The 24288-nt window shown below is 49.6% G+C and overlaps 1 protein-coding gene across 1 annotated transcript; it reads right to left on the bottom strand.

Moving 5' to 3' along the window:
* Window positions 1–360: 360 nt before the first annotated feature.
* Window positions 361–24288, bottom strand: LOC124462759 (Krueppel-like factor 7). The gene is made up of 4 exons (XM_047014372.1): window positions 23871–24288; window positions 8829–9456; window positions 5882–6005; window positions 361–4585 (listed from the first exon to the last, which is right to left on the bottom strand). Exons 1-4 carry the CDS (start codon window positions 23970–23972, stop codon window positions 4534–4536), a joined length of 906 nt encoding a protein of 301 aa, XP_046870328.1. The 5' UTR covers window positions 23973–24288; the 3' UTR covers window positions 361–4533.

The following is a 24288-nucleotide window of genomic DNA, read 5'->3' as shown; positions in this document are numbered from 1 at the left end:
ATAAGAAGGCCAAAGCATTTGAGCATGAGAAGCCTAAATCCTGAGTAAGCTACTTTGGAATCCTATGCTTGGAATTCAATTAACTCCATAAAGAATTTCCCTTTTGTCTCCATACATTTTGTGCTAGCCGTCAAACCCGTTGAAAGCATGATGTAGATATCTGAGTGTTGGTAAGGACCACATAGCAAAGTCTTGCTGTTCACTGAGAGCATCATTTAGCTGTACAGGAACATATCAAATATTGCTAAGTACTAATTTAGAGGTATTCATTCTGCAGACACTTTTATCTAAAGCACTTACAGTAAATGCAACAGATAATCAAGGACAAGAAGTGTACAATTCATGGTGCTCATGGTGACTCATCAATAGGTTTATTTGTTGTGTATCATGGATTATTTAGTGGGATATTTCATGATAGTCATTTTCAAAACTGTGAACTTATCATGCTGAATCTCAAAACAGGTTTTCTTGGTATAATACAATTTCTCGTATGTTGTCAGTCCCAATATGGCCCCTTGGGATCAAAATGATGGCAGGGTCTCTTTGTTCATATTGAAAAATACTCATGGGATGTCAAAGGGACTGGGAGTGAAAATGAGTCTCATTTTCAATTTCATAACCTGTCTGGCTGATTGATCTATATGCAATGACTAGTAGATACCAGGCAATGTGATGTCTGCAATTACATATAGAGGCACATTACGTTCGACAGACACATGTAAGCTACTTGATGAGGGTGCCCATTTCAATTAGGGGCATTTAATGAGAAACCTTATGAGAGTAGCCCCCTGCCAGATAGAAACAGAATTAATACACTGCACAGGGCCATTTAACAGCACGTAATTGCTCCCTAATTAGCCATTAGTTATTCGATTATCCTTTTATCAGTTAGTCACGGTCAGAAGGCTGCACCAATGCCAGATAAGTCATCACCTTGGTAAGAAGAGTTTGTTTTTAACAAGCAGTGTGTCTGTGAGTGAGAATGTTGGATCCCTTATCGCGCCAATCTCCAGGAGCATCTCTCTCCTGTTCTGTGCTCATAGGGGGGCGTCTATATGCTGTGCTGATGTTCCACTATGAAATACCGTCTCTGTCTTCAACACACCCTGGCCTTTCATGAGTATATCATTTGGTTATAGAAAAGCTTTGAGAAAACCTGCGAGCAATTTCTAATATAAACTGGAGGAAGAATAGAGCTGTTAGGAATGCGCGAGATGAATTGCACCATATTACTCATAACATCAAAACTAGCATATGTGCTTTAAGAAGAGAGATGCCACACACCAAACTGATTCTACAATTTACTACACATTACATTCTTAAATAAAAAGGATTCACTGAACAGTTCTTGCATAGAGATATTACAATACCAATTTAAAAAAGAATTATGAAACAAACCAGTAACAAAAATAATTTTTTCCTTTTTCCATAACAAAGAACATTATTATACTCACATCATAATATACAAATAATAATTTTCAAACACTTTGTACAGAAACATGAGAATAAGAACAGAGGCGAAAGTGGATAAAGAGATGGATGAACAGATTAGACAGATGATAGAAGAGAGTGTTCTAGAGGAGGATGGGGGAGGAGATGCTGGTAAAAAGAAGGAGCAGTTTCCCATCTGAGATTAAGACTTGGTACTAGTAGTATGTGGCTCACGATGGTATACTCATTCCTATATTTTCACACACCAATGTACACTGATGCTGTTTCACAGATGTCAAACCCACAGAGATGAAAGCACCCTGTGAAAAGAGATGCACAGCGATGCCTGTTGTTCGTCCGTTTGTGTCCAAGGTTCTGCCACATGGTTACAGCAATTCACTGAACGCATACAGGGAATTTACAGACACAAAGTGCCCTGTAGTCCCAATGTATAGGACACACAAACGCCACCAAATCACCTGAAAATATGTTTGACAGGACCCAAAACAGCTCCAAGTGGTTTTATCCCAAAGATTTGCCCCAGAGAGAGAGAATGTGTGTGCGAGAGAGGTTTGGTAAGTCTCTGACTGCAATAACAGACAACAACACACACAGGCACAGCAGATAACACACAATCATTCATCAATATGCAGCAGGAGACCCACAACTGTAGTAAAATGAGAAACAACAGTAACTAGCTAATGTCTCGTTCCCTTTAACGCACATTGCAGCTGTGTGTGGTATATTTCTACCCAGTAAGGTGGGATGGCTTCAAACCAAGCCTGTTGGACTTGTGTTTCCAGCCATGATGGGATCGGTCTATCCTGTTATGAATTACGCATCAAGTAACACATACAGTACAGTACCATCAAAACCTCAAATATATGGGCCACCCCTTAATTATGAGCCCAAATTCACATAAAACATTTGTTTATCTAACACAGCCAGTTCATATGAGTGTCTCACCCATCAATTCTGAATAGCACGCAAAGCTGCTAGTGATTATTCAGGCTCCTTTTAAGGGTCTAATTCTCTCAAATATGTCCTCCATTTCCTGTTCCCATTTTTGGTCTCCATCACACTTTATGTCCCCTTCATGTTAAACAGATGAGACAGGACTAAACGGTATCTTCTCCTAGGAAGTGTTCCTTGTTTGCCCTCCCCCCCTCTCTCCTTTTCTCTCTTTACTACTTGCAAATAATTGACATCGTGAAGGTGTGCCTTAAAGCATCCCCTTTGCTGTCTGTCATGCAAGGCTACCCCTGGAGGTCTTCAGGCCTGGGGCACTGATGCTGCAGCATGAGAGAGCGTGTAGTGGGAAGGATAACACTTAGAGTACCACGTCTGGGAAATGGACTGTGTCGGTCAGCAGAGGGGTGTGACCTCTCAGTCAGCATGACCAGAGAGAGAGAGAGAGAGAGAGGTCGCACGCCATTGCATCCTGTTTTTGGGCCCGGACAACACTGACCACTGCTGAGGGCGCATATTTCCCCTCTCATTACCTAGGTAACCCTGCTGTCAGAGTACCCTCTCATTGGTCAATGTCAGCCAAGTTGGTGGGCAGCTGTGGGATGATGCTAACAGAACAGATGTCAAAATGGCCACCAGGGATAACAAAAAATGTCTATGACAACAAACAAATGTTTGGTCGGTATTTCGGCTGAGGGCAAGGGAATTTCTACATCTGGCTATTTCTATATGAGACAATTGACTGACACTACTCATGACCACACTGTCAGTAATGTGTTTACCAGTGCCACCTATAAACTGTACTAATATCCAACTCCTCTAATGTTCTCTCTGGTTCCAGTGTCATGCACAAACTTGACAAAACAGTACATTCATCACATTTATTTGCTCTTGAGAGAGCCACCCAATCCCCTTTGATTGTACACAAATCAGTATCCCCACAGTCCCCCATAGTAATCCCACATCATAGGTGGAATGATCTCTGCCCATAGAAATGAACTTTAGACATTAGCAGGAATGCAGTCTGATGTTGGATAGAGAGAAGCACATCGTGTGATCGCGCGCTGCGTCCGCCTCGAGCTCCCAAGACGAGCACACATGGTTAGTGCCATTTGTCCGGGAAAAAGTGTGAAGCCCTCCTGTGAGCACTATCGGGTCCCAACCACAGCCAGGCTCTGACCAGTCCCATACAGTCTGTCTCACACACACAAGATAACATCAGCAAACATTCTCAATCTTTCTTCTTCTTTTTTTTTTTTTTTTTTTTAATGACGGGATCTGTCCTTCAACTTTCAATCGGTCATAGGAGGAGGGGGTTGGGGCGGTATTCGAAAGAAAATAATCTTTACACATTTTTGAGTTTCTTTTAGCTGTCTGTGCTTCTGTCGCAGTTAGCTGCTTGTACTACTTCTGTGCATATGGCAGTCCATGTCGGAGCAGCATGTAAGCCAACGTTTGGTGAGTTTCAAGACAATCCCGTTCTGGACAGGGGGGGGGGTTCTACAAAAAGGTTCAAAAGTGTCAGTTGCGCAGCTGTCAGGCGGAGAGGAACTGAGAGAAACAGGACAAGCGATGGAGGGGGAGAAGGGCAAGTTTGTGAATGTCATACGTAATCACACCGCAAAGCGTCTGCTAAGGGCTTGTCGCCATGTCTGTACAATGTGACCTGTCGTTAAGAAAGACACCTGGTTGGATTGATAGAGTCACCTCGTGGTTGCTGGTAGTAGCTCCTCGTGAAAGGTAACCTTCAGGAGCATGACAGATGACAAGAGGGTGCAGATCTCCCTGACGTTCCAGTCACACACATCCCAGGGGGCAGTTGGTGTTGTGCCACTGAATAACTGTGGCATAAAGACCTGGCTAGGTCCCATTTCCAGGACGCCAAGACAGTCATGGGCGGTTTGTCTGTACACAAATCTACACGTCTCTGTTCCATGTGACAACGCTGCTGTGTGCAGCCTCCCCCAGCCTCCCCCAGCCTCTCCCGCCACCTGACGAGACCAGGCTTCAGTTCCGGCACTCCACCTCTCCACATCTCGGGAGCTTGGCGGGCAGCCATCTTGTTTTCCTCCCGCCTTGTCCTCCTCTTCCTCTCCTCTTATCCTCCTTTCCCTCTCCTGTTCCTCCTCCTCCTTAGATGTGCCTCTTCATGTGTAGTGCCAAGTGGTCTGACCGGGAGAAACATCTGCAGAGAGAGGGAGAGATGGATAGAGAGAAAGAAGGAAGGAGAGAGATATAGAGGATAGCACTTGTTAGTGTGTTGCCAAGGCAGGAGCAGGGTGTTTATTTAGTCAATAGTTTAAAAGCTGCTGTTAGCTACTGAGCGCCGAGGCAGCTCTAATGTACAGGCAATTAAGACTGTGTAACTAACTCATAATCAGCATTTTCTCAAGTCCTCATAATGACGGCAGCTGCAGTTTGAACAGGGAGGGAGGCTGCAGATGGATCTGTTGAATCATGGCTGGTATAACCAACAGACATCAACATTTTTCCTGAACTGAATGCTAAATTGGATGAGGAGCCACTTCTCACCTAAGATTGGGTGCACGGAATTGTAAAGGAACCAAATGGGCATCGTAAAAAATGTTATAGTTTTGAGAAACATTCACAAATAGTCAAGTGTTCCTCTCTGCTTATGCGTCACACATCAATAAGCCACCAGTCATCTGTCTCATCGTTATACCCCAACCTGAGTGAGGTGGTGTGTGTGTGATCGTGTGGGGGGGGACCCTGAGGAGGGGATTGGCTGGCCAGACAGATGGCAGAATGAGTCACGACCATGGGGCCCAAAGCCAGCTGTAATGCTACAGATCTGTTGCTGCCCCCCCCCCCCCCCTCTCCCTCCACCCTGTCCGCCCTCGCTCCCTTCTCCAACTCACTAGGGGGTCCTGACAGGATGGGCCAGAATTAGTTATGTGTCTGAGACTGGGGGGGGTGGAGGTGGGGGATAACTGGACACTGTAACATATTGTATTTACTGCCCTGCTGAGATATGACGTGACACCTCTGCTCCCCTCCTCCCCCCCCCCCCCCCCACCAGGGTCCAGCTAGGTCCCAGAGCTCAACAGCTTGGATCAGACAGGACACCCGCAAATACTATTTAGTTCCTTACTGGGTAAATGTGTACGAACAAAGCTAACGTTCATTAGGACTTCCAATTTCCATTTTATTATCAGACCTGCTCGCTAATCCTCACGTCAATGCCAGGCCAATCTTTTAAATACATGTCTATTTTAATTGTATCAAATGTATTCGTAATTTAATTTACATTGCTGTAGTTTTCATACGGTTTCTATGAAGGTTAGCAGATCAGCCACAACATTTAGCTAAAGACCTCTCACTATGTTTTTCTTACCAAACGGCAAATATGTCATTCCAAGCTTTGTGTCATAGCTACACATTAAAGGGTGGTAGCATCAATGAAAGGGAGGGAGAGGGGGAGAGAGGGAGAGGGGGAGAGTGAGTGTGTGTTTTGACATACCTGTCACAGTGGTTACACTTGAAAGGCTTAGCGCCGGTGTGTTTGCGGTAGTGCCTCGTCAACTCATCGCTCCTGGCAAATCGCCACTCGCAGCCTTCCCACGAACACTTGTAGGGCTTCTCACCTGGGGGAAACGAAACAAACGCACCCTCTCAACACACCAGTGTTCATCCCTCATCTTCCAGTGCCACATCTGAGCTCAGTTCAGTGTCCTCACCATAAAGAGATCAAATACATATCAATACGTTGCTTTAAAAAAAATTGAAAGATGATGGGCTACGGTTGATGACACAGCTTTGACTGTATGAAGAGACTTGGTTTGCAATCTACGCCTTTCAACACACTGTAAATATGTCTTGCTCCCTCCAAGACATCAGTGAAACACATGAGAATCTCATCTTCCTATTTTACCGTCCGCCTTTCAAGATAACTGCCGCTATGTAAGGTGGTTTTGGGGGGGGTGAGTTTTCGACCAGGGTAGAGAGAGAGGGGCTCCCAGCGGTTCCCCATCTTGCTGAACAGGCAGAAGAGGGATGAGGGGAGGAGGAGGAGGAGGAGGAGGAGGGGGATGATGATGATCAGGCCAGTCGTTTAGCTAAACGGCAAGTAGCTCCAGATGTGCAACCTGCCAGCTGAGGATCACCTTTTGGATGTCCTCTGACCTGTGGGACCTGTGGGACCTGTGGGACCTATCTGGCTAAAACACTCAGGAAAAGTCACATAGAGCAGAAGTAGAGCCCTTCCATCCCCCAACACTGGGCTATATCCCAGCACCTTCCTCTCCCTCAGTCCTCCCAAAACCACAGAGGAAGGTTTGGGCCGCTGTTTGCTCACCGACCAATCATATTCACCGGGAGACATGGATGCCTGACTCAGTCGCCTAGCAACCTAGCAGGAATGAAACACGAGGAGGCAGCAGTGCAGCTGGCTGGATCTGGCATCAGCAGACGCCGTGCCACCAGCCAATTACCGCTCACGCTGGCAGAGAGGGGGGATGCAGTTGCCTAGCAACGGTAACCGTAGTGCTGTACGCGGCGGGGAGGGGGGGGGGGTGGCGGCGGAGGCGGGAGGAGGCAGCAGGGATGCAGGCTGAGACCAGTGCCTCCAGCAGCAGATAACCACTCAGCTCCACACTCCTCCACTGATACGCTCTCTCTGGTATCCTAGCAACTGAACCCCCCTACCCCCCCTCCTCCTTTTCCCACCTCCCCTGACACATGTACACCGATACATGCAGGCAAGCATGGACGGACGAGAGCACACACACACAGAAACACACACACGCAGGCAGGCACGCTGATACACACAGTCTTTCAGGTGCCAGGGTTGTGGTTAATTGCACTCTCCCCATTAGCCTGTGATGGACCAGGGTATTGTGGTCTCTGAGGACATGAGGGCAGCAGGAGAGCCCTGAACAGGCCAGCTCTCCATGACTTACTGCTGTTGTTATATTTATATATGAGAGAAACAGAGAGAGAGATGGAGAGAGAGACAGAGAGAGACGGAGAGAGATGGAGAGAGATGGAGAGAGATGGAGAGATGGAGAGAGACAGAGAGTGAGACAGAGAGTGAGACAGAGAGTGAGACAGAGAGAGAGACAGAGAGAGATGGAGAGAGAGAGAGATGGAGAGAGACAGAGAGAGATGGAGAGAGAGACAGAGAGAGATGGAGAGAGAGAGAGATGGAGAGTGAGACAGAGAGAGATGGAGAGAGATGGAGAGAGAGAGAGGAACTGTATTAAGCTCATGTTTTACACATTATCTCAATTCAAAAGTTTAATTGTAAAATCCCTTATCTGCATTAAAAACTACATTCATAAACTGCTCTACACGGCAAGTCATTTTCCACCCAGTCTCCCTAATTCCAGATTAAATCATACTCTTTTCTCCATAAGTAATTTATGGAAATAACAACGCAGAAAAAAGAGGGGGATTTGAGTAATAGTATCTCTAAACTCATCTTGCTAATCATTCTGTGAATGGAGCCCCTGTGGCATCGGGTCTCCCAATTACATCTTCCCCCTTCTGCTTTCCAGCAGCCCTAGCCCCAACCTCTACCCCAAAACCAGCCCCCACCCCAGGCCCAGAACCAGTGCTCCAACCTCAGTCCCAGACCCAACCCCTACCCCAGACCTAACTTCTACCCCTGGCCAGCCCCTGTCTCAGCTTAAGCCACAGCTTCTGTCTGTCTCAGGTGTTTATTTATGTCAGTGACTGAACCTTCTATCACAGCGACCACTCTCCCAGAGCCTGGAGAATTGACACAGAGCGTGAGATTACAAGTGCTTGGGACTTGTCACATAAGCACGGCACCGTTACCATGTCCCCAGTCCCAGGTAGCTGGGCCTTCACAGTGACATAAGAAGCACGGATGTGGAAGGTGTGGGATGGAGGGGGATGGGGGGGGGGGGGACTCAAATAAACTCGGAAACTACGGCTTATCCAGGTCAATCCATCAATCATGCTGCAGTTAGTCAGGGGGAAGACAGTTTCCTGACAGAGGTCTGAGTGGTTCTGGATTGAGATCGAAGAGAGGGAGAATTATAGGCTGTTTCCACTGCCCCCACCCCCCTGAATCCACTGAGGAAGTACTGGGGCAACCTTGAGAAGGAGGCCCCAACCAACTACTTAATGACTGGACTGGACGTCCGAATTGAATTGAATGGAATAGAACTGAACTGTATTTTCACATTAGCATCTGGAGTAAATGTACAGTATGTTCTGCTTGAGGACTAGAGTAACACGCATGGATGTGGTGCATGACTCAGGCTAATGCGATTAAGCGAGTGTTGAAGGAGTTGGCAGGGCTGTCTGAGAGAGTGCTCTTCACCTGGAGAGAGACCGGAGAGGAGTTGTGTCTCACATGAAGGACACTTGTGTTCAGAGTGGCGGAGGTCCGCTCTCCCCGTGGGGGTGTGTGGGGGGGGGGAGGAAGGAGGGAGGCTCACCTGTGTGTGTCCTTTGGTGCGCCTTCAGATGGGAGCTCTTGGTGTAAACCTTCCTGCAGCCGTTGAACTGGCAGCGATGGACCCTCTTCTTGTTCTCGGGAATGTCCCCCACCCCGATCACGCAGGTGGCTCCCGGCTCCTCCTCCTCGGGGTTCCCCCCGGCGGGCCGGCCCGGCAGGGGAAGCGCGTGGGCGGCCACCAGCCTGGCTGCGCTGAGGCCCATCTTCCGGGCCACCAGTTTGAGGGTGAGGGTGCCGTCGGCCGAGGCCCTCAGGGTGTGGGCGGGCTTGGCCAGGTGCGGCCCCAGCTCTGGGGACGACGGGGGCGTCAGGGAGGTGACGGCGCTCAGCTGAGCTTGGTGGACCCCTGCCACCCCCGTCCTGTCCCCGGCCCCGGGCCTTGGTTTCCTGGGTCCGGAGGAGGGGGAGAGGTGCTTCCGGGAGGGGCAGAGGAGGGGCGGGGGGCTGGGGGGGTCCTCGGGGAGGTTGGGCAGGAGGGGGTCCATCAGCTCCTCTTCGCTGTCCTCCTTCAGGTAGGCGGGGGTCAGCAGGCAGTCCAGCTCCTGGTCAAAGAACTGGGACAGGCGTCTGGGCTCCGTCTGCAGGTAGCGCTCCAGCTCCAGACACGTCTGGGAGAGACGAGACATGAGTCAGACCCATCACACACACGCGGATATATACACACACTCAAGCTAAAAGTAGGTAACCCTAACTAAAGAGCTTGCAGCGTTGACCGCGACATGTGAAGTCAGGTTCTCACACACATGCGCGCGCACACACACACACGCCAGAATGCGACACTTGAGTCTTTCAACTTGACACGTTTTGCGTATTGAAGCCAACTGCTTCAGAGTGGGAAGGGGAATCGCTCGTATGTGGGTCCTTCAGAGCGTCCCGGCTGTCGTAGGTGAACCTGGTTTGAAGCTCCCCAGTAGAGTCTGACCAGCTGACCTGCCCTGTCACTAGCTGACTGGCTGGAGATGGCTGATTACTCTGTGATTGATTACCATGGCTGAGAGGAGGGGAAGGGAGGAGGGGAGCATCCCTGAATCTTGGCACTCCCTCCACCCCCCCCCACTCCCACCACCATCCCAAACACCCCCGCTTCAGTCAGGCATGCAGGTCGACCATGTTGAGGAAATGTAAAGTCGTTGTGGATAGACACCAGTTTGGGGAGCTGTGTTTGGGAGAATGCCCTCGTACTTAGATTTCGATCAGAGATGCAACTAATTCAGTAGCAGATCTCTGATAAAGGAAGGGCTCGCTGAGCACAAGACCAGACTACCCATCTGGAAGGAAGTGGTCGTTTTTCCACTCTACTCTGTCCGACTCGACTCGACTCCACACTACATGATAAAGCCATTTTGTTTGAACAGCTACCAACACAGGCTGATATCAGTGTTGTGTTAAGTCTGTCAGGGCTAAACCACTCTGACAGGCAGAATGGGGGGGGACAGCACCAGTGGGTCTCTCAGCACCAGCTATTTCATCTGAGAGAATGGGCCCTGACAGTTGGAGCAGCAAGCTTCATTACCAGGAGAGAGAGAGAGGAGGCTGCCTGCATACATCTGAGACGTTTACTTCACACTCCCCCCTCTGTGCTCTCTCTCTCTCTAAAAATAAAACAGGTTTTTCTTTCTGGGTTTTTTTTTTTTGGGGGGGGGGGGATGGAGGGGGGCTTCTGTTGCTAGGAGATTGTTGTTGTTGCTGTCCTCTTCTTCCAGGAATAAAGGAATTTGTTTGTTTTTTGGTGGGAGAGATGCTCGATACATTTGCATATGAACTGAAAATGAACAGCTCCCCAAGACTGTCGAGAGACGGGGTTTGGAAACTGTTTAGTCGCTTCATGCAGGCAGTTGTTTTGAAAAGGCTTTTTATAGATAATTGTTTTCATGCTTTCTCTGTTAGCTCCCTACTGTTTCCAGGAATAATATGATCATGTGAAATGTAAATTCAATTACGTGAGCTTACTTTGTCCAAAATGTATTTACATTCAAATGTGATAACAGAATAAACATGGAACCTCTGTCTGAGTGCAAAAATCATTACTCAGCACTGGTTTTATGTTTTTTTTATTCTCTAAGTTGTTTTCCTACCCCCCACAACCCCAACTACACACTCTCTCACTCTCGCTTTCCCTCCCTCTATCTCTCCTCCTCCTCTCTCTCTCCTTCCTCTTCCTGAGGTTGTGAGCAATTAGCCACTAAAAGGAACCAGTTAAAAGCAGAGTTTATTCAGCAGACTGCTGACAATGGAAAACTGTGTGTGTGTGTGTGGGAGAGGAAGATAGCTAGCAGGTAAAGTACCAGAGCAAGGCTTGGACACGGTTGGGGAGGTGAAGGTGAGGAAGCCGCAAAGGGGAGCACCAGAGAAGGTATCCAATCGAGGGAGGGAGCAGGGGGTGGGGAGGGAGGAAGGAGAGGGAGTGAGCGAGGGGACTTCATTCTCCCTGCGGGGGGTAAATCCTATCTGGGTCTGTGACATTTAGCCTAACAGCATCCTGTCAGCAGGCACACACACACACGCACACAAGGTCAGCAGAACATGAACACACACTGCAGAAACAGACGGGCGGGGTGTGTTTGGTCATGCCCAGTGTGATGGTGTGGGGTTGAGCTGAAAGCCGTGTGACCGCAGTGCCCGGGTGGACGTGGGTGGAGGTGTTCAGAGAGCGTGTTGGATAGGGTCAGGGAGGAGATGTGCCACCACAATGGGATCAAGCTTATCTGGCCAAGGTAGCTTTGCTGCTCTCTTCTTACCTCCACTACCCCCCCCCCCCCCCCCCCCACCCATCTCTTCTTCTTTCTCTGTCTCCAATCACTCCATCACCACCCCATCACCTCCTCCATACCCCTAGAGGGGTGACATTAAAGGAATATTGTTACAGAGAAGGGCAGCGCTGCAGTTTTGGAGCAACTGTATGTCTCTGTCTGTGTGTGTGTGTGTGTGTGTGTGTGTGAGGGAGGGAGGGAGGGAGACTGAGAAAGTGAGAAAGAGGCAGAAAAGGAAATGGCATGTGTGGCCACATGAGGAAGCGAGCACTTGCCCCATTTTGTGTTGGTCTGCAGGGCATACAACAGGGGGAGTGTAACCCAAGATGCATATACCCTGTGTGTGTGTGTGTGTGTGTGTGTGTGTGTGTGTGTGTGTGTGTGTGTGTGTGTGCGCGCGGGTGCGAGTGACTTGACAACAGTCTGGGGCTGATGCCTTACAATGGGCACGATGAAGGGGGGGTTAACAACCCACTTCTGAGTGCCCTCTGGATAAAGGAGAGACGCTGATCTAGACCGTCAACACAAATTTACTCCACGCAAAGAGCTCGGCCAATCCCCTAAAGGGCTTTTAAAGACAAGGAAGTGAGGTGAAATGATCCCCTGACCTGCTCAGGGGACTCATGCAGGTCTCTCACTTAGCGGCCCACCCGTTCACCTCCGACAAAGTGCCACGACACAACGGAGCCGACGGCGCGAGATTAGCCTGAACCTGCCTGCGTCGGTGTGTTGGGCCAACAGAGGAAGCGTGCTATGACATTTTGCCCACTGCTGTTATCACAACAAAGAGCTGGGCTGATGGACTGGCCTTCAAGCACGCAGACAGACAGCCTGGGAGCTCTGGCTTGTCTACATGCAACACACTCACCAGCACTCCCTGGACACGGATGAGACAAAGAGGGACACACACACACAAACACACACATAGACACACACACACACACACACAGACGCACACAGACGCACGCACATGTCACAAGCAGACACACAAGCAGTGGTAGATATCCTCATGCAGATACATACAGACATACACGCATAAACCCACACACACACACACACACACACAAACAGTGAGTCATGTGCAACATTTCGAGGTGGGAGAAGCGAGTGAAACACCTGTCAGTCACACATACTGACAGCTCTTTTTATAACCACGGCGAGGGAAGCGACGGCCCTGTTTCAGTCACTGCAAGCCCTCGTCTCTCCGTCTTGACATGAATTCTCTCCGCGGCGCTCCTGCCTCTGCCCCCTGCTGGGCACCCTGGGACGATGGCACAGTCGTGCCAGCTCTGCCATCTCCACCCACGCTTCTCCCCTATCAGCCCTTTCACACTCCGCCCTCTCACAGCGCGGCGTTAGCATCAAAGAGCTAGCTTCCTTCCCACAGTTTGTACCCAGCCACCCAGCTGGGAGCCCCACTCACCACTGAACTCTGAAATATATACCGAGAGGCTATGTGACCCTGGACAAAGGGCCAAGGAACCAGCACTGACCCGACATGTTCTTTGGGGAATGTCTGGATACCTTTTCATGCCATTTTCCATCGAGAAGGTTCAGCTCGTATCAATCCACCTTCTTTCTCTGTTCTCCCTTTTCAGGCAGGGAGGCCACACCCTGCAGTCCTGAAACGCTCAGAGTGTTTCAACGCCAACTGTACTTCCAGCGTTTCTGTCATTCGTATTCGGAGCAGCTCGGCAGCTCATGATTCAGCAACAAACACGGCAGACGCCTCCCAACACACACTCCTCTAATGGCTAAACAAGCCCTGCGTCTGCAGTCAGCACACTGGACAGTTGTCACACAGTGTGTCTGTGTGTGTGTGTGTGTGTTATTGCACTGCGATGTGCTATCGGACTGTCCTGCCCTGTGCTCTGCCCTTGATCCAATGAGAGCCAACCAGCCAGCCCATCACTCTTAGCTGACACCCAAATGACCAGTGGCCTGACTGCAGCCACCGACCTGCCAGTCTGAGATGTGTGTGTGTGTGTGTGTGTGTGTGTGTGCGCGCGTGTCACACCTCCTAATCGATGGGAAATGATGCGCCTGTGCGTGATCTCATCAGCAGTGGCCCTGCCCGTGCACAGAGGGGCTAATTTATGGCTTCACTGAGCAATACTTAGATAAGCTCGAACCAACACACACACACTCTCCCACACCTCCTGTACCTGTACTGAGAGTAGTCTCTGAGCAAGTCAGGCTGAGATCTGAGGCTCTGTCTGTGTGACTGACTGTGACTGTGAGAGCAGAAGCTAAGCCCATCAGGGAACAACACAGAGCCAGTGACAGTCCGGGGAGGGATAGATAATATTCCACTTCCCTGAGGCCCGGCCCTGATCTGAATACCTCACAACCTGGGACTATCCTCCATATTCACATGGAGGGTTCGTTAGCTCACAGACATCTAATGGTTCCACTCTCTGTCTGAAGCCGGGCGGAGCTCGTGAAATGGAGCGAGGGCGAGGGGGGAGACGCCGAGGCCTCGCCGTCCTCCTCAGATGTGGAGCGGCGGCGGCGTGGAGAAAAGTCATTTAACCGTTGACTAATGGGCCGCTCAGTCCCGGCTCCAGTGTCTCCGCGTAGCTCAGGAACAGATAAGAGAGCACGGCGATGGCTTAATTACACACACACACACACGGCCTTATCAGACCACATTACCCTGGCAGTATGGCATCGCCCAGCGAGAGCCCCCTCCTTCACGGGAGATCCAGACACGCGGCTGGCTGCTGCCTCAGGCTCTCCTCACAGGGCACGGCGTGCGGGGGGAGACGCTGATAACCAGGCGGAAAGACGGAGTGTTCAGTCTGGCTGGCTGGGCAGGTCTCATGGATGAAACAAATGGAAAACAAAAGCGGCCTTTGCGAAATCTCCAGCTCTCCTCGAGGCTAACAGGTCCATTCATCTCGGAGCTACCAAAAGATAACCAAAAAAGAAACGTCTGGGGGAAACCAGTCTTTTGATGGGGGAGGTTGTTAGGTGGCTAAAGAGAAGCTCTCATCCAAAGGAGGCCAGAATGAGGGCACAGACCTGGAGACCTCTGCTCAGTGGAGCGCAACCATTTTTCCAATTGCTTTCCCTGTCCAGCTTGCCATCTTGCCAGCCAGCCAGCCAGTCAGCCACACTGTTCAAGTGGCCCTTTAATGTCTCTATACTCTGCATACAATGTTCAGCTCGTCAATGTAGTTACATAACAACTCAATCCCAATAAAACCAGCTGGGAGCCAGACACCTCTGAGATGAACCGTTATTGACAGGAATCCTCCACACAGAGCACTGTGTTATTGTGCAAAGGGATTCCTATTATGTTGCTGTGAACACCGGATAGAATGTGTGCGGAGGATCACGGTCTTGCTATGCACCGGCGGTTACATCCTGCGATGCCTCTTAAGAGCGAAGCAATGCTCTCCTTTTTGACTTAAATTGGCGGTGACCAGCTGTGAAAATGTCTGCGTTGCTCCAGGACAGGACGGAGGAAGGACAGGAGGAGTGAGGAGGGGAGAGGAGAGGAGGAGAGAGCAGAGAAGAGTGAGAGTAGAGGCTGGAGTGGGAGGCAGGGGGATAATCCTGAGTGTCTGTAGCGATGTTGTGTTCACTGGGGAGGTGATCCCTGTCTCTCTTTAACTGGATTTGGGTGAGCCGCTGTTTATCGTGTCCAAGTCACCAAGCGGCCTCTCAGCTGCCAAAAGCATGCTAATCTAATCAGGATACATCCATTCCCATTCAACCAGTCAGACAGCATTAGTGGCCCCCCCTGCACACGGTGGAGAGGAGGGGATGGGGGGGGGGGGGCTGGGCGACAGGCGTTTTACACAGGGGTTAACAGCTTGCGGTAGGATTTGGGGGAGTCTGCATGGCGGATGTGGGGGACCCCATTGTATTCCACAGGCTGGCTAATCTTCATTACGGCGCACAATGACAGAGAGAAAGAATGAGACTTTGCCGGCTACGGCCCTCCAAAACAAAAGAGCAGTGAGGGGGTGGAGGGGGTTGGAGGGATGGGGGGGTGGAGGGAAGGGGGTGGATAACAGAGACGGAGGAGGGGAAAGATAAAGGGAATGGCTAACCGGAAAAAAGTGGGCTTCCTCTTCACGCTGGTGCCACTCAAAGGGCTCAGGCAGTTGGAACCCCAGTCACGTCCCAACACGGGGAAGTGCAACTGTGGCACTGAGTCTGCAGAGATAAGAACCAAAATGGCCTCTCTCTCTCTCTCTTCTCTCTCGTGGCTATGTACCACACTTTACTTGAGATGAAGAGAAAAAAAAAAGGCCAACCGCTCTGCCAATGGCCAGGTTTGTTTTTCATGTGTTGGTGTGTGTGTGTGTGGGTGTGTGTGTGTGTGTGTGTGTGGGCAAGTCTTCAGGCTGAATGCCTTCACACAGCACTGTGTTTGCAGTAAGGCTGTTGTGGGGTGGTTGTCTACAGTCACAGTGGGGCTGGTTACAGCATAGCTCTGCCCCAGTAGGTTCAACTAGGGGTTAGGGGCAACGAGGGACAACCATGGCGATGGGGGGTCAGTGGGGGGGTGCAGTTGAGTGTTTATGTAAGTTTCTGTGTGTGGGTGTGATTGCATGGGCCAGGAAAGGCTTGGTTGGTCGGTGCTCTCATGAGGAGGAGGAGCTTGTCATTGGGGCTCTCTTTATTCAAGCTGGAATGCTTTCAAAACAAACCTGAGCAACACAGATTGGCTCAAGCCGCATAAATATTGAAAGACGTCTCTGCTCTGCTCCTTTCGTGGCACTCCTCCAGGAGATATAGAGAAAGAGAGAGAGAGAGGGAGAGAGAGAGACAGACAGAGAGAGGGAGAAAGGGAGAGAGAGAGACAGACAGAGAGAGAGAGAGAGAGAGAGAGAGAGAGAGAGAGAGAGAGAGAGAGAGAGAGAGAGAGAGAGAGAGAGAGAGAGAGAGAGAGAGAGAGAGAGAGAGAGAGAGAGAGAGAGAGAGAGAGAGAGAGAGAGAGAGAGAGAGAGAGAGAGAGAGAGCGAGAGGAGGGCACAGCCCGTTTGCTTTCTGTGTGATTAGGCTGTGGAGGCACGCAATGCTGAACCCAGTCCCCCCTCTGCCCTGCCTGTCTTCCTGACCCAGCTTTGTCTCCTCAGCCAGAGCTCAGCCAGAGTGCAGCCACTTCTAACCCCCATTTCATCCCCGTAATTACACTCTCTTTAGGGGAGACGGCGAGCCGGGTCACTCGTCTGTGTGCTACAACTAATCGACTTCTGGGTCTAAGAGCCACCATGGATGTTAGTCACCCGGGTAAGCCCCTTGACCTACAACAGTGTGTGTGTGGATGTGCTATTTGATTTCAACTGTAAGCTGTGCACAGCTGTGCATCAGACAGTATGACACTGTCCACCACAGACGATCTCCGATCCATGGGTCATGTTTTGGACCCCCCAGGTGATGTGTATGACTCACTGCACCCATCACAAGACATCGCAGTTCTCCTCCGAACCTCTTGGTGCTTGGAAACAGCTCGCCACAGGATCCACTTTCACATGTCTGCCTAATGTAGTCAATCACTCAATGAGTTACATCTGGTTAGCGGTTAGCGAAGAGTAAAAAGGTTTGATTGAATCTAAAGGCAGCGGTCAACATAAGGAAGGGAGTGTTGTACCCTCAACATATTCATTGTGAGGCCCTTTGGAGGCTGGAGGTGGTGATTTGCCACCTTAATTCTTGCTGTAAAACGATAAAAAGAGGTTGTAAACATGACCTCATCTCAACCACCCTCAGTGCCTGACTTCAGTGACTATTCCTCCATGTTCCTCAAGCTTTTTTTCTGCCAGACACCGCACCAGGAGACCAGTACACATGCAGGTGCTTGAGGGAGAATTAGGATGAAGGCCTTCCATGATTGACCGAGGGCCTTTGGTTTGGCTGGTTTGAACCCAGAGGACGGGGGGAGGAGGGGACGGGGGGGGACGGGGGGGTTAGAGAAAAACAGCCACCCGGAGACGGGCTGAACGGCTGCTGGCTGGCATGCTGGTTACAGCAGTTCAAGCTTAAATAATTCAGACAAGCTGCGATTTAAGTGTGCACATGCGACCTGCTCCACTGAACCTTCGCAGAGTGGGCACTGCCAAGTTTTTGAGAAATGTCCTCCAAATACTAAACACACCCACCTGCTCATACACACACTTTTATAGATCAACTCACACACATGCAAACACACACACACACACACACCAAAACTTTGTTGATGGCCTCTCTTATAAAACAGTGGCTGCTCCCCAAGGTATTCCCGGCAACATCACAGACAAAAATAGCTAGTGACCCACATAACTTCCCCTATTGGAATGTAGAAAACCCAATGTTAGACTAAAGCCATTGGTGACTGGGTCATTAATTAGCATCGTTGTACAGCCCTGGGCTATGTAGGGCACTAGAGTGAATAAGAGTCGTACTGTAGCTAAGTCAGACAGAGGTGGGATACTGTCTTGTAAACAGACAAATCCTCCCTAATCTTCCCTTACACCTTGTCGTGTCCAGCATTTGCATCACAAGACCCTGTTAACGTAGTCAAAGGGATAAAGGACAACATTGTGCTGGGCCTGGTTGTATAGTTGCATCCTGAAAAACAGTGAGCAAGGCGACTCATTAAATCACTGGTGTAGACTTCCTCTGGGCTATTTACCAGTTTAGCAGTGTAGTCTAGCGCCAAGCTCTGCAGCCATCTCTCTCCTCTCCTCTCCCCCGCTCCCTACAGAGGAGTGCCACAGCTCCAGGATGTGTTGTATTACTGTAATATGGGAGCTAGCCAGCCAGCTAGCAGCCAGCACAGAGTGAGAGACAGCCGAGGAGAGAGAGGGAGGGAGGGATGGAAAGAGGGAGACATTACACAGAGGTCCTGACACACTGCCTGACTGGAGGGTGGCCAGGTTGAGATGGAACAGGGGAAACGATTACTCAGAGCATATGGAAATACCGCTGGGTTTGCATATTGTGGCGCACAGCTGAAGGCATACGCGCGCATGCAAACGTTCGCACACTCAATCTCAGACACACACACACGTGTGCATTACACACACACACACACGCTGTCGGTTTCACACACACTCGTTGGCACACACACACTCTCTCTGGCTATATATCTAGGGCCCCTAGTGTTTTGCAACTTCCCCATTACAAAACGTGATTGTTTGCAACATAAAAAAGCACTGTCATACACTTCTTTAAAACATGAAAGCTTGGTGACTATAATGGTCCATAGTGTCTACACTAAAGGAGACCCACCACCTTCCGCAGTTCAGGTACTTATCTCACAGCAAACATAGTATTGGAAATTTTATCACGGTTCTCACTATCGAACGCTGGGGTTTATACAGACCCTTTTTAGGACCTAGCCTGTCCTTGCTGCTGTCAACGTGAGGCTCTTTGGGCTGTGATTGATTGGGGAGGCGATGACAACAACAAGCTTCCGTGTTTACACAGCGCAAATTGCCCTTGTCTCTCCTTCTTGGTTCAAGGCCTGTTCAGGGACTCACTCCCTCCTCCTGGCCCAGAGAGGCTCACCACAGGGCGGACTCTCTGGTCCGGGATGTCCCCTGGGTAGGATTATCCTCCTAGACCCGCAAGTAAACAAACAAATGAGCCAAAGCCTGCCTCCCGTTCGGTAGCGCTGCTTAGCAACAGGTGTTGTCAGATAGTCTGGATTGTTGCGTGTCTGGCATGGCTGGGCATGCAGAGAATGGACTCTGGTTGAGGAGGTTCAAAGGTCAAACCAGGGAGGGGCACGTAGGTACTAGAATCCTTCGAATCTTCTTGAATCTCATGTATCATATCAGCTTTCTGTAATGGGTCTTTTAAAGCTCAGAAGATGCCAAATTGATTGAGGGCAAGAAAGAGAAAGAGACATTGAGAGAGAGCAAGGGAGAGAGAAAAAAATCCTAAACTTAAGGAAATGTCTGTGGCTTTTCTTTCCGGTCACCAGGATGAATTGCAGCCAAGCGTGTCGGATCGCTGTAAAGCAGTGTAACAGCTTCCGATCTTTCTGCTCAAATGATGTGAAAGTCATTGCCAAGCCATGTGTGCTGGTGTGAGAAAAAAAATGACTGGCTCCTCTCCCTGCTGTTAATCAAATCCCTGGGTGCTTCGGCCGCTTGGTGGCTGCGAGGATGACAGAATCCATACATAAAGATGTGCTTGTTCCCTCCGCTTCCCATCCCCGTCTCCACCTCCCCTCCTCTCCTCCTCCTCTTCCATCTCCCTCTCTGAGGCAGCGGACAAATGAACACATCTTTCCCCCCCATCCTCTCCTTCATCAACACTTCAACCTCTTCATGGTGCCCTTACAAGCGGCACCCATCACCGGCAATCACCCCTGCCACGCGCACACACGCACGCGCTCACTCACTCACACACGCACTCGGAGAAGAGCAGAGTGAATTTGCGGTGCGATGACATATGTGATGACTGCGGGTCACGGGGTCAGCCCAGCACCCATCTCGCACGCACGCACGCACACACACACTCTGATGAAAGAAGTGTCAGTCAGGTGTTCTAGAGTGCAAGTAGAATAATGAGGGCGACAGCTCCGATTCTGGACACAACCTGCTAGCTTCGGAGACTGACAGTGTTCAGAAATGTATCCCTCTCTACTATTAAGGAGCCAAATGGACACAGTTTAATACTATGCAGTGTTGGGGGATGGGGGAGGAGGGGGGGGGGTTAGATTGAGAATTTCTCCACCCACAAGAAGTCTTTACTCTCCAATTTGTCAGAAATCGTTTATGGCTTCCTAATTAACCACCGGAGACGTGAGGAACCTATTAAAGATGTTTCCACCACAAAGCATCTTTTCATAGCACCAAGAGAAGCATATCTAATAGTGTGTCTAATAACCTGTGTGTTTATGACTCAAACCTATGCCCCATAGACAACACACAGTCCCACACCACGCGCTGAGGGTCAGAAACACATTACCATTACACAACACCTCTAAAACTGGGTGTTGCACACTGAATTCAATTACCCTGAGATCATATGATAAGACTCACATGAATGAGAGGACAAATGGATACTTCAGTTTGTAACTTTGCTCTAATGCTCTCGATGAGATTGAATCCACTGTTTCAAAGCAAGGGGAAATGGAAAATGACCCTCTGTAGTCAAACAAGGTGCATCTTTTCAGCCCGTGACAAAATTATGTAATGTCTACATGACCATGCTTTATTCTGTATGACCACGCCATGGAGAACAGATCAGCAGGCTAAGAGAGTGGCAGTGCGAAGCAATTAGAAACAAGTTGTTGACCAGGAATCTAGTTTTGCATTGTCCATGAAGATAAAAGGAAGAAGAGGCTAGTCTTCTGAAGGCAGAAGATGTCAAGGAAAGCCATTTGGAGCCTTCTGTTATTCCTCTGAGCCTCCCTGGATCTCAGCCTCTATTCTCTAGAAGCTGAGAGCTGACTCAGCTGGTGGTCCCAGAGGGGCGCTGGGCTCAGCACTGCCCCAGACAGCAGCCAGGACTGGAAGACTCGCCTGCTCTGGGGGCCCTAATTAAGAACCCCTACTCTGCCCCATCCACCTGAAAGCCATAGGGCTTTGATTCTATACATATATCTATATATATATAGATATATATATAGAGAGAGAGCGAGAGGGAGAGGGAGAGAGGAAAGACAGGTGGTTTGGAGAGCGTGAGCAAGGAAGGAAACGAGGAAAGAGGAGCCAAGGGTAGAAGAGAGGGGACGATCGGAGAGCTTGGCTGTGCTGATGCCGTCGCCCTGATGTGTGTGAGAACGCAGCTGTGCCCTACTGGCGATGACATAACACACATTCTCTCTCTGTCTCTCTCTCTCTAGACGTGCTGGCCTATAGAGGGGGGAGTGTATTCTGGTGGAGAACTCTCCCTGGGTGAGGCGGGCCAGCTGGCCAGAACCGGGTCAGTGTTAACAGGGCGCTGGATCCTCTCAGGGGCATTGAGTCCAGTCAGTGGGAGGGGGGCTGGGGGGAGCTGGTGGAGGGAGAGGGCTGGGTAAATGAAGAAACCTGCTCCATGTGTGTTTTCTCTGGAGGATCCTGTGTCTCTCTCCTCCTCTCGCCGTCTCGTCCGCCACTCTCCCTGGGGCTCAGCCCACTGGAGTGTGAAATGTGAAACCCTGCAGTGGAGAATATGCGTGTGTTGCACTTCCCTCCCTCTCTCCACCTCGCCGCCCTGGCCTCCCAGTCACCACATCACACACGTCTGGGCTGCTGCTGGAGCTCTCACACACACACACACGCTCACACACACACGCACGCACGTACTGACACTCACACAGATGCACACACACACTCACACACACATTGTACATACACATGGATGCACCCAGACACATACTGTACAGACTTCTATAGGCAGTGTGACTTCACCCATGTGAAACATCTGGCCATATCATCACATTTAGGAGTGAGGTAGCGTTTGACCTCATGGGCATGGCTAAGTGATTGTCTGGCACATGGCGGGACATGGTATGTTGGAGGTCAGAGTGTGTCTCAAGGTCACTGACAGACAGCTCATGTAGAGTACAATTACAAGACTGAACCCAGTGGTCGAACAGCAATGACCAACAAGAAGAGTGGGAATGGGACAGGATTGGAGGTCTTCTGAATTCGGTGCAACTTGACATTTCCTGTCACACCGTGTCTTCCGGATGAGAGAAGACCAACCTCACATTCACCAGGCCTGCCCTCTGATACATCCCCCTGGAAACAGGAAGGACCACCACTGTCTTTGTCGCAGGGATAACACAGTGCGCCATTTAGGCTGTTACCTGGTTATCAACGCATCTGGGTTCATAAAAATGTCACCCGTCGAAATTGTGTCTGACAGCACTGGGGCGTCATCAAAGTGCCAGTTCTACCTTCCAAACAGACGGTGTATGGATCGCCAGCAGACCGTCAGTCCTTTGAGGAGGCTGGCTGTGTGTATGCTGTGTTGCATGTACGGGCCACTGAAGGTAGACAGTTCTGTCTCTGGGACTTATCGTCCCACCCCCACGCCATAGTGTATGGCAAGATGTTGACACTTCCTCTTGCACACAAACACCGTGTGCAAGGGGATGTCAAAATGAAGTTGCTCCCTCTATAGGATAAGCTTTTGCTAGATAGGGTTCAAAGGAAATAAATCGTTGGTAAGGGTTTGTAGGAGGTGGACAGTGGGGCACTGATGAAAGTAGGAACTAGAGCGGGCACCGCAGACAACGATAGTCTACGCCTTTTACGCACGGCGAAGATTTAGCATGAACGAAAGCCCCTTCAGCGCCAGCACCAGAAGCTTACCGGCATGGACTTTCCATGCGCAGGTTTTGCCTGCATCCACTGTCGAGAAGCGTCATCACATGATTCCAGTCAAATGCAGGTAGACTTACAAGAACCACAGCCGGCATGTCTCGTGTTTCCATGCGCGCATCAGTACCACATGAACTAAACCGTCACCTGTCTATAGACATTTTGTGATATGGTAATTAGTTAGCGTTTGTTGTGTAGTAGTATTGACTGTGATAACATGTGAACTAAATCAGTGTTTTATGGGGCGGTCTGGCTTTACAGTGAAGCGTTTTTTCATCTCCAAACGGAAAACATGTTGTTGATTTACCGAGTGCACAATTCAAATATATCGAAACAAAATGGGCAAATAAACATTGTAATAAGGAACTAAAACCGGATCCTGGTTAGAAAGCAGCTCTTTCCCGCAGGTTGGTCATGCTTGACTTGTGATCCCCAACATTTCCAACGCTTTCACTTCCTCCTCGTGTGTAGAGCACATTCAAATACGGAACCTCTTATTGACCAAAATATTCATCCACCAGCTTAAGGAAACGGGCAGATGTATTATTCGTAGTCAGTTATTATTATTCAGAGTTAAGACCACTTCCTCTAATTGCCTCTGACAGCTAGACGATGCGCACCGGTCTGTGTACGGCAGTGGGGAATATCAACCTGCTCTCGACGACGCACAACAACACTCCGACAATATGAACGTGAAAAATGAAATCAAGCTGATTTTAAGTTAAAAGACTTCACTTAATCTATTTGATTGTGCACTGTAGCCAAATATAACGTAATGAAGCCTACAACTAAACCTTTGGTGCCTTCGGGCTACTGGCTTACACCTGTCAAATGGTATGGGTTAGTCTACACATTTCATTGAAATTTGACATCATATTCCTTACACTAAGCTTAGTACTGGAGATGCGCGCATAAAAGTTGACACCTCTATCCAAGCGCATAACTGTTAATGGCAGCAATCAAGAGATACCCCTTATGCAGTAATCATTTAATAAGTAGCCTAGTTACCTGCTGCCAGTTCTCCTCCAGCGAGGGCATCGCGGAGAAGTAGCCGGTATCGTGCACGAGCTGAAGTTCCTGAAAAATACTATAGTTCGCCAAAACGTCCATGGTGATGCTCGTTATGGGATGCAGATAAAAGACAGTTCCACGAAAAAAATGAGTCCCCCTATACTTAATCAGATTACTAAATCCATGTTAATTTTGGTCCAAATGAGGAAATACATACACGTGAAAAAAGGTCAGCAGATGAATTCAGAAAGTATTACTATTTCTACACTATATGCAGAAGCGTATCATTTAAAGTAGAGGAGAGATGGGAAGTTGCGCTGATAGAGGCTCCATGTGTATCCGTATTGCCAGGTTTGAACCTTTCTCTGCTGTTTTTTCCCCGTGCCCAGTTTCAGCAGGCAAATAGACAGGCTGG

This window comes from Hypomesus transpacificus, unplaced genomic scaffold (assembly GCF_021917145.1).
Source record: "Hypomesus transpacificus isolate Combined female unplaced genomic scaffold, fHypTra1 scaffold_243, whole genome shotgun sequence".
Lineage (NCBI taxonomy): Eukaryota > Metazoa > Chordata > Actinopteri > Osmeriformes > Osmeridae > Hypomesus > Hypomesus transpacificus.
The sequence above is the reverse complement of the archived record's forward strand: the minus strand, read 5'-3'. Positions and strand labels throughout refer to the sequence as shown.

What these genes read in the sequence shown, in the direction of transcription:
- LOC124462759 (XM_047014372.1), bottom strand. Translation starts at nt 23,972, where the DNA reads ATGGACGTTTTGGCGAACTATAGTATTTTTCAGGAACTTCAGCTCGTG. An exon ending in TGGAGGAGAACTGGCAGCAG is followed by an intron (nt 9,457 to 23,870) that starts GTAACTAGGCTA and finishes CGTCTCTCCCAG; the next exon opens with ACGTGTCTGGAGCTGGAGCG. An exon ending in AAGTGTAACCACTGTGACAG is followed by an intron (nt 4,586 to 5,881) that starts GTATGTCAAAAC and finishes CTCTCTCTGCAG; the next exon opens with ATGTTTCTCCCGGTCAGACC.